This window comes from Akebia trifoliata, chromosome 16 (assembly GCF_017979445.1).
Source record: "Akebia trifoliata isolate Shusen 1 chromosome 16, ASM1797944v1, whole genome shotgun sequence".
Lineage (NCBI taxonomy): Eukaryota > Viridiplantae > Streptophyta > Magnoliopsida > Ranunculales > Lardizabalaceae > Akebia > Akebia trifoliata.
The window spans coordinates 28,372,661-28,390,374 of record NC_141390.1 but is presented as its reverse complement, the minus strand read 5'-3'; the positions used below and the strand labels follow the sequence as shown (position 1 = coordinate 28,390,374).

The following is a 17,714-nucleotide window of genomic DNA, read 5'->3' as shown; positions in this document are numbered from 1 at the left end:
AAAGAGGGATCATTAAGAAATGTAAAATTTACTAAATGGACCATTAAGCAACTGCCTAATACTTAGGGATTATTTAGAGAGAAATCCCTTGGTCAGGGTCCTTTAAGTAATGTTCCTAATAAATAATCCATGAATTGTCAGATTAATCAACACTTCTGACTTGTCATGTTCGGGAATCGTAGATCTGCACTCCTCGAGATATTAAATCAACTTTTTTTTTACATGGGAAAGCACGATTATGCATCCCGAGGAGTACAGATCTACAGTTCCAAACAAGTCAAATTACAAATATTACAAATGTGATTGATGGTGTAAAACTAGAAAGGCAAGAATAAAAGAGAAGGAAAGAACATCTCAATCTAAACGTTTCTTCATCTTTCAACCAATCTTTCGTCGTTTTCATTTGCGTTTTTATAACAGGGTTCTATTGAGACGACGGACATAGGAGAAATTATTGAGGGAGAATATGGGTTCTCTGAAAGATGGAAATGGAGGAGAAAGAGAAGAAGCAGATGAAGAAGAAGAAGAAGAAGAAGAGCCAATTTTGACAGAGAAGTCTCAGAGATTTTGTATGTTTCCTGTAAGATACAAACATGTTTGGGAGATGTACAAGAAGGCTCAAGCTAGCTTTTGGACTGGTATCCTCTCTCTCTCTGCTTTTGTTTTCATTTTCTTCTCTTTTGAATTTCTCTTTATCTCCTTGTTTTCTGAATTGGGTCACTTTGCTTTCTCACTTTTTTGTGTGTGTGGGTATTTTCCTTGGGTATCTCTCTGTCTCTGTGTTTTCTGAATTGGGCATCTCTCTTATTTATTGGTTTGGGTTTGGGTTTGGGTTTAATTTCTGAAGGATCTTGAATTTATAGACGTGTGGGTTTTAAGATAAATGCAGTGGAACTCTTTTCAAGATACTTGTAGAGACGAAACATTAGTTAGTTAATATCGACAAACAAGCTATCCTTCAAAATGATCTCATCCTGTAGGATTGTCAATATGCACTTATCAAATTAAATGAATTTTTTTTTTCAAGGCAACAATAAAATCAGCCATGCTTTATTGAGCTAAACCTTGCCTGTCAAAAAACAATTTGTTTCCTGTCGAAATGGTATATTTGAGGAAATTTAAGAATAAATTCAATAAGAGACACAGTATGGAACGTCATTTCAAATCTTTTAAGCATGCCATGCAAAATATGGAGACGTAATATTGAACAATAGGAACACAAATTATATTTATTGTTGGAGCCTGGTTCCTTTTATTTTTCCCCGTAATCTCCGATTCCGCAAATTGCTTCTTTATGTAACTGTTTCATTGGAAATTGAGCAAGTTTTTAAATCTTACTTTTTTATAAAGTTCATTCCTAGACAAAATCGAAATGAAATCCGGAAATTTATTTAGAACTATATTGAAGCACTTAAATTTTGTAGGAGACTAAGCCAAAATTGAAATTGAAAAATATTGAAAACTAAAAATCACCCATTACCAAAACAAAACCTTGAAATGGTTTTGAAGTTTAAAACTTTTGTCAATTGAACTGTCAAGGCAAGAAGACAATATATATGTTTGAATGGCATCCTCTGAAGTTGATTTTGGAATGGGGCTAGTATTTTTTTTTTCATTTTTCTGTTTCATGTGAAAAGTTAATTTTTCTCTTGAAAATGTGTGTTTTTCTTTTTTGTGGTTTTCCAATTTTAAGGTGATGTTTGGGACGAACAAGTTTTGAATCCTTGGATAAGTTAATATCAGCATTACTTACTGTTCTCTTTGGATTTTTTTCTTCTCTTTTCTTTGGGTTTACTCTCCAAAATATATTCTTGAAATATATATATTTTTTCCTTCTAGCTACTTTTTCTCTTCCTTCGAATTTGTCAAAGGGAGAAGTTTTCATAAAAACATGTACATGGTTGATGATTGGATCATATTTCCGTTCAAATTCTTGGCTGTCACTTGTTATCCTTAAATAGGTTCTGTTCATGGAATAGAACCTTGGATATTTTCTCCATTAATTAATTATTTATTATTTTTTAAAATTGGTTTGCAGCTGAGGAGGTTGATCTCTCCTATGACATTCAGCACTGGAAAACTCTGACTGATTCCGAAAAGCACTTCATAAGTCATGTATTGGCATTTTTTGCTGCATCTGATGGCATCGTTTTAGAGAACTTGGCTGCGAGATTTCTAAAAGATGTTCAAATTCCAGAGGTTATATTCTTGACCATGCACCCTTTTTTATTCCATCTAGATGGATATTTGGATCTTTAATGACTAAACTTTATTTTGAACAATTGGTGGCATATTATGACCTTGTTCTCTGTTTTGTTCATCTTAAAGTGCCCAACATGTTTTCTTATCATGTTTGAGTTGCAATCTTATTCATTGTCTTCTTATAGCACAAAAAAAAAAAAGATGAATATTTTTTTCCTTCAAATAATTAGTTTTCTGACACATTCATCTGCACATGTAACATTAAGAAATATGTATTTTTTTTTCTTCTGTAGGCTCGGGCGTTTTACGGATTTCAAATCGCCATGGAAAATATTCATTCTGGTAGAGTTTTGTAAATGAATTTAGTGAGTTTCTCTTCTTTATTTGGAATTTTCTAGCAGCCTTAAAGTAGATTTTTTTGGTCTCTTCTCAGAGATGTACAGCTTACTCTTGGAGACATACATTAAGGACTCAAAGGAGAAACACAGATTGTTCAACGCTATTGAAAATATTCCTTGTGTCGCGAGGAAGGCCAAATGGGCATTGGATTGGATCCAAAGGTATTGCCACATTTTCTTATTCATATTAACCATCTGCTATTCTTATGTTTCAGAGTAGAACTTTATCACATTTTTTGTACCGTTCGGATAGTCACCAGGGAACTCATATTTAAGTGCATAGAATGTGTAGAGGCATCTTGGCCATTTTTATCTACATAATACACTTTATAGCAAATGATTTCTCACTTATGTCAGCATCCTCTTGTGTGTTGCTTATGCTAAAATTGGCATCTCCTTAAAAATGGGCATTCCCTGGTTTGAGGGGACTATGGTGGAGAGATTTTAGTGGATATAAGCTCAGATCTCCATTCCTAGAGGATAATTGTTAGTTTAGGTGAGGTTTTCCTGAATTGTTGTTGGACTTTCTTGTTTAGACTCGGAATGAGTTCTTAGCTCTTATTTAGTGGGTTTCTATGAATCCGAGTTTGCCCTTTAATTTGCAGTTGTGTGTATGCACGTATGCATATGTGAGTGTGAGGCCATTGGGATATGTCACAAATTTCTCTTGAGAAGCCTGATTCTAACATATTTTTCATTGGAGATCGCTACCCTGTGAAGGCTCTTATAGAACCCCTCCTCCCCTTCCCCTTTCGATTCCCTTTTTGTAATTGGTAAATGTACCTCGGGTGAAGTAGGAAACGTGTTCCCATTACACAATTTCTATGACATGTCTTTTGACAATTGAATGGGGAACACAATTTGTTTAACCAACCCAAAATTTTGGGTAAGGCTTTGATGAGCGTGATGACAATACCAAGTCTCGGCATTGAATCAGCTTTATCATTGGCGCAAACATAAACTCTGTTTATACATAATCCCCGCCACCCACTGTTAAATTTCCAATTTGATTGAAGGAAACTAGTTAAATATTTAATTTGACAACACAAAAATAATTTAGTGTAGTTGGCTTCTGATTAATTACATTTCATAAGAAAAGAGACTAGGTTTTTTTTTCTTATTGTTGTGGGTAACCCCACCCTTTGGGGTAGACTAATCCCACAGTCTCATGCACCGCCCCCTTGGAAAGTCCTTCGTGCAACTGGTTGAGTCGAGGGTCAACCGGACCCTTGAGGGTGGCCCCAAGGAATTCATTGCTTCATGGGGTTTCAAACACTTGACCTACGCTTCCTGAGAAGCTTATCCAGGCTTGGCTTGCCACTAGGCCAACCCCTTGGGGTTAAGAAAGGAGACTAGTTGGGTGTGCAGTTATCAATATAATTTAGTAGTTTTTTCTAAACCTAATTTTGGAAAATGTGGGCTTTTGCTTGTGTGCCTCTCTATTCACGTGTGTTGTTACAGTCTAATTAGATTATTGCATTATTACCCATTTATTTGTGACTAGCTCCTTCCAAGGACTTTATCAGATCTCTTTACTGTAGTCAATCCTTAGAAGTAATTTTTTATTGGAACTGTCAAACTGGTCGTTTATTATCTATATTTGTATTGACTTTGTACTGAAATTATGGAATCTATGTGCTCTTCATTGATTTCTTATTGCACTCACTGCCAATGTGCAGCTCCACTTCATTTGCAGAGAGACTTGTTGCCTTCTCATGTGTTGAAGGAATATTTTTCTCAGGAAGGTAGGTTCATGTCTCATAACATGGTTTGTCCTAATTTTTCAGATTGGTTTATATCACACGTGTCCTTGTTTCATTTTTCAGTTTCTGTGCCATTTTCTGGCTGAAAAAGAGGGGAGTAATGCCGGGTTTGACCTTCTCAAATGAACTTATATCAAGAGATGAGGGCCTCCATTGTGACTTTGCTTGTCTTCTATACAGGTGCGATTGGTTTACATTTTTATCTTTGCTGCCTGGGTCGAGCCTATCTCTCAATACAGCAAACTCAATGTCTCCATGTGCTCATTGGACTAGTTGCATGTTTAGCCCTTATATTATATGTCAGGAGCTTTATGTCCCACCTTTGAAGTCATAGGCTTGGCACTGGCTTCCACTGACAAACAACACAAAAGAACTTGAACAATATATTGATAATGTGATTAAACAATATCTTTTCTATTATAATGAGAGAAGGTGGAGTAGAAGTGGTTCGACACGAAAATTTGGATTCCAGCAATGTCCCCACCTTAACATTTAAACTTAATATGATTAGGGTCATTTTGGTCAAAAACTAAGAAAATTGCAATCGCACGTCCCTAAACTCATGTTGGTTAGTTTTCAAAATTACAAACATATCCTTTTTTAACTATGTAATCTTCAAAACCACCCTTTAATTAATATTTTAAATTACAAATAAGCCCCTCTGATACATGTGCCACCTTCTAGTATTAATAATGTGATTAAACAATATCTTAATAATGTGATCATACTGTATCTTCTAACAGCTTGTTGAAGAAGCAATTAAACTGGCAAAGATTACATCAGATTGTCCACGAAGCTGTGGAGATTGAGACTCAATTTGTTTGTGATGCCCTTCCATGTGCTCTAATTGGGATGAACTCAGCCCTCATGAGTCAATACATTAAGTTCGTCGCTGATCGCCTTCTGGTAAATCTATTTCCATTGGTTTAATTTTTGACTTGGGATTTTTTTGTTTTTGTTTCTTGGGTTGGATTAATAGCTTGATGTACTCAAAACACTTTTCAGGTTTCTTTAGGGTACCAGAAGAAGTATAATGTGGAAAACCCATTTGATTGGATGGAGTTCATTTCCTTGCAGTGAGTATTTGAGCAAACAAGTAGTTTTTTTTAAGGCCTTCTGCCGAGCAAACCCATAATGCGAATATTATGGTAACCCATAATTGTGTTATGAATTGTGATAATTTGGTGCCCCCCTCTGACATACGCCCCCCTATTGTTAACGTATTTAATAATGTGTTTTTGTCCTTTTTGGTTTTTTCCTATTTCTATGTATCTCATTTAAATAAGAAGTAAAGGAATAAAGAAAATAACTTTTTCTCTGGAATTTTCTTTCTTTCTCTCCAAAATCTTAGATTAAATTTCTACATGGTATCAGAGCACGAGAAGATCAAGAGTGACCAAGAATCAAAGAGAAAAATGTTATTTTCTTTATTCCTTTACTTCCTATGTATATGAGATTCATAGAAATAAGAAAATACCAAAAAGGACAGTGACACATTACTAAATATGTTAACAACTACGCCCCCATCACAGAACCATAGATCATTTGCCTCAGGATACACAAGAAAAAGATTTATAGTTCTGCATATCCCAAGGCTAATGATCTACGGTTTTGGATTAGCCTATGGTTTTGGAAAATCATTATTCTTATGTTATATAGTTAACTACTTATATCTTTTTTTTTTTTTCTTTTTTTCTTTCTTGATTGAGCAGAGGAAAAGCAAATTTTTTTGAGAGGAGAGTGGGTGATTATCAGAAGGCGTCTGTGATGTCTAGCCTACAAGATGGAGGAGGAAATTATGTGTTCAAGCTGGATGAAGACTTCTAGTTATTAGAACTTTTTTATTGGATTCTACACCCCAAGTGTTCAAGGATGCTAAACAAACCATCAACGTTTTGTAACTATTGTTATAGTAAATTTTTTTCTTTCTTTTTATCATGAACCAACCTTTTGAAACATGTTGAAACCTTTATTGTTTATTAAAACAATGAGTTGAAGTGCTGACTTTTCTTTGGCACATTGATACACTAGTATTTCAAATTGAATAATGCTGGCGTGAAATTACATGGGAATCATAGATGTTTTCCTTGAGATATAAGTGAAAAAGCATCTATGATTTCTATCCAGTTTCACGTCAAGATGTGCAGATGTGGATTATGAGGTCTAATCTTGAGGTCACTCCAGCTCGATTCTTTCAAATCTCAATCCATTCAATTACTCTAAAGAATGTAAAATAACTTTATGATTTTATTTTTTCAAGTTAAAAACAAAAGATTGTCTTTTATTGTATTAAATTATTTTGGTGTTCCCATTATATAAGATTGATGCTGGAGTGATCTCAGTGGAGGACACACAAGGGACATCTTGATGTGGTGGTGCGAACATGCCTATAGATGTATTTTTTCCGAGATAAGAGTAAAATGCATCTACAGACATGCGCGCACCATCAAGTCAAAGTGTCTCCCCCGTGTGTCCCTCACTGAGGTCACTCTTAACACGACTCATTATATAATTGTTATCATAATTATTACAATTATGGATCCGTACTCCACCATTGAACTTTTTCTTATAGCAACTCCAATGCATGACTTATTCCACTCTTCATTCCATCTCAACTGTCATTTTAGGTCGTGAAATCCAAAATAAAGGTCTCCAATGTATGCCCGTCTTACTATCCATTTTGGATGGTAGGATTTTCTCCATTTTGGATAGCAAGACATAGTTTCTCCATTTTTCACATTTTTTTTTTCTAAAAAAATATAAATTTTTTAGATGATTTGAAATTTGAACTGAATTAAAAAATATTAAAATATTTGTAGATGATAATTTTGGATAACACAGTTTGATTGCATATCACATAAATATCCAAAATGACTATCCATAAGCGCATGGTTATGAGAGATGGAGTTTGGTATCTATGTTTGAGTTGCTTTTGAGTAACTAACGGGGGAAGGAGAGAGAATTCATAAACTAGTTTAAATGACTAAAATGTCCTTCAACACTAATACCTATTGAACCAAAATCCGAATACCAACAACGCCAACCCACTTCATTCATTCCCGCCATTTCTTTATTCAAGTTTACCGTTAAAAACTGGACAAGCTGAGAAGAAAATACAGGATTCAAAATTTTCTTGCCAATTTTCTCTTCCCCCATGATCAGTCACAATGGTTTTCAAATCCATGAAACCCAATCACCATCACCTCTCCTACATCGCCATATTTAATAAATGCAAATCCATGCTGGAATTCAAGCAAGCTCATGCTCGCCTCATTGTTGAAGGCCAATCACACCCTCCATCAGCTCTTCGACCCGTCATCTCGTTCTCCAGTCTCAATCCTTCCGGCGACATTGCTTACGCCCTCCTTCTCCTTTTTCGAACCTCTACCCCTCCAACCATATTCCTCTTCAACACTGTGATCCGGGGCCTCGCTCGTTCTCACCGTCCGGATTCTCTATTGGATTCCTTCTTTGTATTTGATCGGATGGATGAATTTGGCCTTACCCCCAACAATTTCACCTTCACTTTCCTCTTTCAAGCTTGTGCAAACTCCACTGCATTTGATTTGGGTAGGCAGTTTCATGCAATGGTGACCAAGAAATGTGTTCAAGTCGATGTATTTGTACATAATTCAATCATCCAATTCTATTCAGTTTGTGGGAAATTGGATGACGCTCAACGGATATTTGATGAAAGTAGTGTTGTGGATGTAGTGAGTTGGAACTCTTTGATAAATGGGTATGTAAGAAATGGAGAAATTTTAGAGGCTCTTGGCATTTTTGAAAAAATGCCCGAAAGAAACGAGGTTTCGTGGAACAGCATAATTGGTGGGCTTGTGAGGTTCGGTCTCCTAGATGAGGCTTGTCGTCTTTTTGACGAAATGCCCAAGAGGAATCTAATCACATGGGTAGTGATAATTTCAGGCTATTCTCAGAATGGGAAACCAAGGGAAGCTTTAGCCTTGTTTCGAGAGATGCAATTGTTGCATTTGGAACCGAATTCTGCAATTCTGGTGAGTGTTCTTTCTGCATGTTCACAGTTAGGAGCTTTGGTTCTTGGGTATTGGGTTCATTCTTACGTTCAAAAGAAGTTTAAAAAGATTGATTCAATACTTTCTGCAGCTCTCATTGACATGTATGCAAAATGTGGAAGCATTGATTTGGCGATGCAAGAATTTGTTTCAACTAAAGAAAAAGATGTCTCTACTTATACGGCAGTGATATCTGGGTTGGCACTCAATGGGCGTTGTGAAGACTCACTTTGGTTTTTTGAGAAGATGAAAAGTGAGGGCATCGTGCCTGACAATATATCCTATATGGCAGCTTTGTGTGCTTGTAACCACATGGGATGGGTTGAGAAGGGTTTCCATTACTTCAATTCGATGGTTGATGTTTATGGAATCAAACCGGAGTTGGATCACTATTCATGCATGGTAGATCTTCTTGGCCGTGCGGGTTTGTTGGAAGAAGCAGAAAGATTCATATCTACCATGCCAATAAAACCAGATAATGTAATATGGGGTGCCCTCCTTGGTGCATGCAGGACACATGGCAATGCTGAAATGGGACAAAGAGTGGGGAATTTTCTGATAGAGTCCGACCAATTCCATGATGGGCGTTATGTTCTTCTTTCAAACATTTATGCAGAGTCCAGTAAAGGAGATGATGCTGAGGAAATCCAGAGAACTATGAGAAGAAGAAGAATTAAGCGGGTCCCAGGATGTAGTTCAATTGAGGTTGATGGTGTAGTTCATGAATTTGTAGCAGGAGACAGGTCCCATGGTAAGACAGAAGAGATATATTTGGTGTGGGAGGAGATGATTAGAGAGATAATGAAATTTGGATATACACTTGAGACGAGAGGGGTTGTGTTTGATGTGGAAGAAGAGGAGAAGGAAGCCATTGTTGGTTATCATAGTGAGAAATTGGCAATTTCATTTGGGTTCATCAGCACAAAGCCTGGAACAGTGCTGCATATTGTGAAGAATATTCGGATTTGTAGGGATTGCCATTCTGCAATGAAGCTTGTTTCAATGGTTTTTAAAAGGAAGATTGTGGTTAGAGATAGGAAAAGATTTCACCATTTTGAAGGTGGGTTTTGTTCTTGTATGGATTACTGGTGAGAAGGTTACGTAATGTAATTTTGTGTTGGATAATTCTTCTTTGGGAGGAGAAGAGAGCAACAAGTTCAGTCCACAGAGGAGCCCATAGGAATGGCAGCACATAAGCAAAATAGGTATAAGAGAAACTACTACTCTCAAAGTAAAATATTTGCTCTTTCACAATATACAGCCATTACAATGCCATCACTATATCTTCAGTTGGTGCATATGTCTTCATAGATTTTCTTACTACGTCTACCCACATCATTTTTGACCATTCTTTCTCCTTTTCAGAGCCTTCAACTTGCACCGAAGCGTTCCTTCTCATTGGCTTTGTTATTAGCCTTCATTCTACATGCCAAAACCATCCCAGCCCCTTTTCTTTTCAACAGGCTTCGAGCTATACCCCTCCCAGATAAGAAGCTTTTACATGATTTAGATCTAGACATAGATAACCTATTATGCATTCCACTATATATCCTTAAGTGCTCATTCGGAAAGGCTCATCATTAAGTACAATATCTCAACAAATATCTCATTCAAAGTGGATTAGGAATTCCCATTATATGGGCCCCACATAGGAGACTTCCAGGTCCAAAATCAGCATGACTGGTGATTTGCAACCATCAAATCTATATACTTTTTTCGGAGTTTTTTATAGAATGTTTTTTCATCATACAATGGATAAGAAGCTTTTACATGATTCAGATCTAGACATAGATAACCTATTATGCATTCCACTATAGATCTAGACATAGATAATCTATATACCCCTCCCAGATAAGAAGCTTTTACATGATTTAGATCTAGACATGGATAACCTATTATGCATTCCACTATATATCCTTAAGTGCTCATTCAGAAACGCTCATCATTAAGTACAATATCTCGACAAATATCTCATTCAAAGTGGATTAGGAATTCCCATTATATGGGCCCCACCTAGGAGATTTCCAGGTCCAAAATCAGAATGACTGGTGATTTGTAACCATCAAACCTATATACTATTTTTGGAGCTTTTGATAGAATTTTCACCATACGATGGATAGAGTAAAATTGAATGGTTAATATTACCCTATCATATTGATATTGGTCTTGTATATCTCTTCTAAAGGACCCATTAAACATTGGGTTCCTGATCCTCTGCATGCCCACTTATTGTGCCGAAGGATGGTCATAAGGCTGTTTGTATTGAGAGAAATTGAGAGAAGAGAAAATAAATGAGTCTCTCCATTTCTCTTGTTTGGATTGTTCGGTGGGGAGAGAAGAGAAAAGAAGAGGAGAGAAAAAAGAGAGAGTTTTCTTTCTCTCCAAAAGTGGAGAGGAGAGAAATGGAGAGAAACCCTTCTAAAATATTTTCTAATTCCAACTCTGCCTTTAGATCTCTTTTAAGATATTTTAAAATTCCAAAGTTGTCCCAAGTTCTTTCCTGTCTATCCAAACATGGTGGGAGAGATATTGAGTTTCTCTTCTCTTCTTTTCCCTTCTCTTCTCTTCTCTTCTTTTCTCTTAATGAGATTCTCTTCCCTCCACTTCTCTCAACCCAAACATAGCCTAAAGTCTGAGTACTCGGCCAAGTTCTGCCCATTATATAAACTCTTTTTTTTCTTTTTTCTTTTTTAAGTTTACTAGAATATACTGCAAAATACATGAATTTAATCATCTTAGTGCAAGATTTCAGCTGATCCCAAATCTTTGGGATAAGGCTTCGTTGATGATGATGAGTGCAAGATTTCATATCCATGCCATTTTTGAAAACCATGTCCACAATATCAGACTTCCATATAACTTTGTGTTTTGTTCTAAAATCTAAATTATGCATGCAGTGGAGTGCCTATATTTTTCCAATTGTTCCATGAATGGTAGTTTGCACTATTTTCCATGTGAACATACATAACTGGCATCTTAGAATGTCCTTTACATTCTTCAATTTGTTATTTTCTTTCTGATTTTGATCGTTTGTCCCTCTTTAGTCTTCATCTGTTTACAGTATGCATCTCTGGCTACTAACTTCCACAACCTTCTGACATTCTGTATAACATTGGTGGTCCACAATCAACTGATAATCTTGTCTTCTCCTTGTAAGATTTAGAAAGTTAATAACCACAACTTTTTTATTATCAAGTTTTCCCATTTTTATTCTCTTTTTACTGCCCAGAAACGCAGAGGAGGACAATCATTGATTTTTCACTTATTCAGGAAAGGTTCCTAACCTTGTCTTATATGATACAATCTTATCTTCTTCAAAACCCTTCAGAATTTGCAGAAATCTTTCACAATTCGGACCCACCCCGACAATTCTTGTCTTTTTCCTCGATCGGCTATTTCTATTTCTACCTCAAAGGACTCAACTCAGTTCTAGAAAAGGCATAATCAATAGAATTATCGATAGACTGTTTGCCATATCTGTTTTCTTTTGACCAATTGAAACTAATGAAACAGATCAGATGATTAGGATCATCCCGTTGGGCTGATTTTTGGCCCTAGAGATGATTTCTTGAGTTTAGCCATTAAATGATGACTAATAGAGAAAAAAAAAAAAAAAAAACTCCCCAGCGCGTGTGCTACATTTATGTTCAAGGAAAACAGCTTCTATCTTCCCATTCTCTTCTCGTAATAGTGTACATGGTTTTCTATCTGGAATGACCAACCATAACGAAACAAATGAACTTCATCACCATTGTGGGTCCACGTACTGTGTTCCTATGGTGCCATCTTCTAACTACACACCTTATCATCTGTAGAAACTCCATAAATATCATATGGTGCCACTTTTGCTTCCATTGAAACTTGACTTTATTCACCAAAAACTGATTTTAATCTTTTCAAGCTAATTAGGAACTCCATACACTAGAAAATGCTTGATGTTCAGTAATACTATTTAACACATTTGTTTTCTCTGGAATATTTAGCTTCATCTCCATTTATTTTGAAATTTTGTTACTCGAATGACTTAAATATACTCAAGCTACATAAATCAACAGCAAAACATACTCATATTATCAACAGAACAAAACCCTCAAATATAAACATGACTAAATAAATCATTATAGCTAAGAATGCCAACAATGTCATCGATTAGACGAGATGCCTGCCTGAAACGAATCTCTAGAATACATCTACTGAGACCCAATTGCAGAAGTGCCTTAAATTTCGATCAATTATTTGTGGTGATCTTTTGAACTTGTCTTGGATGGATTCCGTAGAGACCAAGAACAGTAATTTGTACTTCGATAGCTTCATCACTTGATGAATTAACACCCAGGACTCACTGATCGATTCTTGAATCTTGAGGAGCTTGAAGGACAAGTAGTCGATAGGCTCTTAACAAGAGGGATGAGAGACTGAACAACATCGGTTATGAAAGGTCGGTAATCAGCTTCTTGTTGCACACATACAGCAGCAATGGCAGCTACCTATAACACAAATATCGGTAAGACAAAAAAAAAAAAAAAAGAAGCCTAGTTAGATAGAATGTGTGAATAACCAGAACAAACTGACCTGAATTAGCTCTTTCTTTGAATATTGGCCTTGAAGAGCTGGATCAACCATTTCCTCTACCTTCTCTCTGCTTGTCAGCCTTGGAAGAGCCTGAGATATCAAAATAGATCCTATTTAAACTTATAGCATTGTAAGGAAGGTTTAATTCCAGTCCACTTGACATCGATGGATTATAATAAAGGTTAAAATGAGATTGTTGTCAGCTTGGATTAGTATTTATTTTATTAAATTGAGTTTCTCGGGTCCAGTTAATTTGGTGTAAAAGATTCTAAAGCTCTTGTGCAGGAAACCCAATTTCGAGGACAAATAAATGGCCTCTCACATATTTTGTTGGCACGATCAGTTTCAGTAAATAAGAGCATAACAGATAAATGTTGGAGAAAATTTATGTTTTTTCGTTACTAACCCAAGAGACAAGGACATGTTCGCCTGGGGGTCGATTGGTATCAATTGGTACACGGCCTGTTAATAGCTCTAAAAGAACGACCCCGAAACTGTAAACATCCGATTTTGTGGTCAGCTTGCCTGTTGAAGCATACCTACATCACCAATTGCAGACGATCGTTATTAGACAATTAACAACACGAAAATTAGAAGCTTATGTTGATTCACCCCATATTTAAGAAGCTTGAAATAGTTTACAATGTGGTTGCTTTCTAGTGTAAATTGGGCCGACACAATGAGGATAATATCGATAAAGTGAGGACAGAATGGTGGACTTACTCAGGTGCGAGGTGTCCCGTGGTCCCAAACACCCGTGTTGAGGTCTGGCTGTTGGTCTTGTCAGAACCCGCCTTGGCTGATCCCAAATCTGATATTTTAGCCCTGAAGTTATGATCTATTACAACATTGCTGCACTTGAAATCCCTATGAATGACTGATGGAACAGCATACTCATGGAGGAACTCGAGAGCTCTGGCACAATCGAGGGCGATCCTTAATCGGGTCCCCCAATTCAATGGTTGATGTAGTTTGTGAGTTGGGTGGAGGTTTTCTTGGAGACTACTGTTGGGCATGAATTCAAATATGAGGAGCCGATGGTGTTGGTCGGCACAGTAGCCTAGTAGCTCAACCAAGTAGGGTGAGTGTAACCGGCTCAACAGGTCCACCTGCATTTATGATCATTATGTAGCCATTTGACCAAGTATCAAAATTTAAAGATCCTCTTATTGTGGTTGAAATTGAACAAAAACCCATAACCCAAATGAAGGTTGGTTTCACCTTTCTATGTTTCATAACTCGACTTGACTGGTCAAAATCAATTCAAGTCAACTAAATGGCTTGTAAGTTGACTTATGCAAGTCAACCAAATGTATATTTGCCATCATCATCATCAAAAGCCTGGTGCCAAATATTTGGGGTTGGCTAAACGAATCCTATTCCTCCATTCCACTATGTCTAGAGCAATGTCTCTATTCATGAAATAAATTTTAAAAATTTCAATAGTATTTTAATATTTAAAAATCTAGAATTATATTTATGTTTTTTTTTTTTTTGTTGATAAAGAACATTAAGTATAATATATAACAAGGGCAGCGTTCTATAACTCCACACGACAAAGTTTTCAAATTGACTCGATGAGTTGATTCAAAAGAAATTTAGGAGCGAGTCAAGTCAAAATTTAATTGAGATTTGAGTGGACTCAATTACTTTTAAAACAGAGCTTTGGAGGTAATGCAGATCAATGAAGAAGAAGAAAACGTAGGAAAATGAGTTTTTGAGAGAGAGGAACAATTAAAAATCAGGAAGAATCACATAATGAATATATTTTAGTATAATATACTTTCATGGAGGCTCTGAAAGAAACAAGAAGAAAACAGAAGTAATAAATGTAAAGAGTCTTACCTCAACCCTGAACTCACGCTCACCTTGCTTCCCTTCCTTATGCAACATCTTCACAGCTGCAACAGTTCCATCACTCAAAATTCCTCTATACATCACTCCATATCTTCCATTCCCAATCACATTTGCATCAATAAATCCATTTGTGGCCATTTCAAGCTCCTTGTATGTGAACACTTGAATTCCTTTGAATTTATTTGAGGGCATTCGACCACCCAAAGTCCCTCCATAAAGACATCTACTCTTCACATCTTTTTTAATCATAAAATACCCAAAACCAAATAAAATTAATTAAAAAACACCCACAAAAGATCTAGAAAAAAAGGGGCAAAAAAAAAAAAAAAGAAGAGAACCCATTAAATTTGTTTGAGTAATTTTCACAAAAATGAATTTTATAAATTAAAATTGGGGTGGTTACCTGGGCTAGCATCGAAGGATATAGTACAATGATTTTTATACTTGCAATGTGTTTTATTGTTGGCGTCGTTGTTGTTGCTGTTGTTGTTGCTACTATTACTACTTTTCGTAGATTTGAATCTACGAAGTAGTATCATTAATATTAGAAAGACGGTGAAAAATATGATGATCGAGATGACAGATACGGTTATAATGAGAATCGAGTCGGGAATCCCATGAGGGTAATGATGGGATTGAGAATTCGAGTAGTTATGATGATGGTCATGAACATGATTATGCCCAATAAGATCAGGTGATCCCGTTGGAGCGACAACATCGGGACGAGTCCCCATGCCTCCCTTGGGAATCAGGAAAGGAGAAAAGAGAAAAGAGAGAGAGAGAGAGAGAGGAGAAGAAGAAGAAGAAGAAGATTGTGTTGGAATTAGAGAGGGGGAATAATGAGGTAAGAAGAACCCAATGTGGAGGGGATGTTGTTGTGTTTCCCTTCGTAGGAGGTCAACATGTCTGTATGGGCACAAGGTTCCATACTTCTTTCACGTGTTCTCTCTCTCTCTCTGTGGGTGTGTACTTAGTCGTCTCTTCTTTTGTATTACTTGTAGGTCTTGTCCTTGTCTTGCTGTCGGTTAAAGTTTGGAAGCTTTGTTCAAACATTTTGTATGTAAAAGTAAGTAAATATTCATAAACTATCTAATAGTAACTCATCAGTAGCTGATATTTATAACATATTCACTTGTCATGTGTGTTAGATTCTAATTTATTAAGGGCCTTGTTATCGTGTGCTTAAGGGCACATGTTAAATTGCAATAAATACATATTGAAAATTGGTTTTTCTACTAAAAATGCCCTTAAATGTAATTGTTGTACATGTACATGGTGTTCACGCAAGGAACAGAACCACCATTAAATGAGTCGTATGTAGAAGATTCAACAAACAATACTTTTGACAAACATAGATCATCATCAAAGTCAGATTGTGCGAATCATGATCCTTCATTCCACTTTGTCCATATATAGTCATGTATTTTATTAGAAAAATCTTAAACTAACTCAAAGAAAGACGCTCAATAGTGTCGTAGTGTGAAAGGAACCATTGATTTTTTTTCTTTGCATATACAAGTGAGTGTTTTTTTAGTAACTTTAGTGAAGTCTCATTTTATTATTGAAAATGTGTTTATACTGATTTCATTATCTCCAATCATGTTCTTTTGGGTATTTCTCGACTCTTTTAAATCTACTTATTTATGAATTAACACAAAAAACTTTTCTTTCCTCTATTAACCTTTTCCTAACAATACCCTTTTAACTTAATTTATTATCTTTCCCCCCACCACACACACAACAACACAAAAAAAAAAAAAACAAAGAGGATGCCCGTGCATTTAGGTAGGCAAATTGTGAAACAACACCTCGTACACTTAAATTATCTATATGAGTTGTGATAATCTGACTACCCCACATGGCCAATTCAATCGACTACTTGACTTGACAAGTTTGGAAATCGTGTATCTCGATTTGTCACATCAGGATAGTCGATTGAGTTTGCCACATGAGTAATCAGATTGTCACGATTCTATCTATATTTATAATTTAAACTTTTTAAAATAATAGATTTAATAAATTATATATCACTTATTAATATAAAAATAATTGAATTAACAAATTACATTTGTTTGGATAGAATTAAGTGTGAAAAAGTAAAATTTTATCTGAATTTTTTTTATCTTGGTTAAATTAAGTATCAACTGAGGAATTGGAATAAGGCTTTGGTGATGATGGCCCCCACTACTTCTGCAGCACTAGATGAAAGGGCATGTGCACCGAAGCCAATACAAAAGATACTTACATTTCTCTCTCTTTCATTGCTGCAGCAGCAGAGAGTGACATTTTACAAGCTTTCACCTCTAAATAGGGACATCTCACTGTACGTGAGCATTGGGTCTCTTTTTCTCCACAGATGATTAGATGCTTAACTGTCTGTCACAGCTCATATGGCCGCGACGTTACTTTTAAACAGATTGCAGGTGATTGGTCTATGTGGGTCCCATCAATATCCCTCACAGCATTCGAGAAAACCTTTTGTTTCGCCTAATCAATCTCTTAACTGTCAATTATTAACTGACGGTCTAGTCAGTGCCGTTAGTAGGATACGCATGTGAGTCGCACCTACCTTAATAAATAGCTCACGAGTTTCGTCAACGTTAATCATCCAATCAGCTGCATTTGATCCGTACAAAATTCACAAGATACGGTAATGTAGTTGATGGTTACTCAAAATTTACGTTTTGACAAGAAGACGTTTAATTGGTCCCAATTACAAACTCACCATCTCAGATGTGGACATGACTCACATGCATCGCCCGTGTATCAGCGTAGATGGAATAGACAAGTTGAAGGTTCTAAATCAACAAAAAAGAAAATCCAAATTAAAAGAAGAGTTTTGTTACCACACATTAAAATATGATACATACACCTTGAAAATAAGTATCTAA

The 17,714-nt window shown here is 36.1% G+C and overlaps 2 protein-coding genes and 1 pseudogene across 2 annotated transcripts; 2 read left to right on the top strand and 1 right to left on the bottom strand.

Moving 5' to 3' along the window:
- Nucleotides 1-322: 322 nt before the first annotated feature.
- LOC147383265 (ribonucleoside-diphosphate reductase small chain A-like) lies at nucleotides 323-6,367 on the top strand. The gene is made up of 9 exons (XM_086429112.1): nucleotides 323-638; nucleotides 2,039-2,199; nucleotides 2,496-2,544; nucleotides 2,636-2,762; nucleotides 4,280-4,345; nucleotides 4,427-4,543; nucleotides 5,107-5,269; nucleotides 5,369-5,439; nucleotides 6,076-6,367. The coding sequence occupies exons 1-9, from the start codon at nucleotides 467-469 to the stop codon at nucleotides 6,188-6,190; spliced, it is 1,041 nt and encodes a 346-aa protein (XP_086285238.1). The 5' UTR covers nucleotides 323-466; the 3' UTR covers nucleotides 6,191-6,367.
- Nucleotides 6,368-7,530: 1,163 nt separating this feature from the next.
- On the top strand, nucleotides 7,531-9,486 carry LOC147383264 (pentatricopeptide repeat-containing protein At5g66520 pseudogene; annotated as a pseudogene).
- Nucleotides 9,487-12,422: 2,936 nt separating this feature from the next.
- On the bottom strand, nucleotides 12,423-15,772 carry LOC147383263 (Protein kinase superfamily protein). Its single transcript, XM_086428328.1, has 6 exons — nucleotides 15,227-15,772; nucleotides 14,812-15,059; nucleotides 13,690-14,075; nucleotides 13,373-13,505; nucleotides 12,967-13,056; nucleotides 12,423-12,881 (listed from the first exon to the last, which is right to left on the bottom strand). The coding sequence occupies exons 1-6, from the start codon at nucleotides 15,555-15,557 to the stop codon at nucleotides 12,720-12,722; spliced, it is 1,350 nt and encodes a 449-aa protein (XP_086284454.1). The 5' UTR covers nucleotides 15,558-15,772; the 3' UTR covers nucleotides 12,423-12,719.
- Nucleotides 15,773-17,714: the final 1,942 nt, after the last annotated feature.

What these genes read in the sequence shown, in the direction of transcription:
- LOC147383265 (XM_086429112.1), top strand. Translation starts at nt 467, where the DNA reads ATGGGTTCTCTGAAAGATGGAAATGGAGGAGAAAGAGAAGAAGCAGAT. An exon ending in CATGGAAAATATTCATTCTG is followed by an intron (nt 2,545 to 2,635) that starts GTAGAGTTTTGT and finishes GTCTCTTCTCAG; the next exon opens with AGATGTACAGCTTACTCTTG. An exon ending in GGAATATTTTTCTCAGGAAG is followed by an intron (nt 4,346 to 4,426) that starts GTAGGTTCATGT and finishes TTCATTTTTCAG; the next exon opens with TTTCTGTGCCATTTTCTGGC.
- LOC147383263 (XM_086428328.1), bottom strand. Translation starts at nt 15,557, where the DNA reads ATGGGGACTCGTCCCGATGTTGTCGCTCCAACGGGATCACCTGATCTT. An exon ending in AGCGTGAGTTCAGGGTTGAG is followed by an intron (nt 14,076 to 14,811) that starts GTAAGACTCTTT and finishes TCATAAATGCAG; the next exon opens with GTGGACCTGTTGAGCCGGTT. An exon ending in ACGGGACACCTCGCACCTGA is followed by an intron (nt 13,506 to 13,689) that starts GTAAGTCCACCA and finishes TTGGTGATGTAG; the next exon opens with GTATGCTTCAACAGGCAAGC.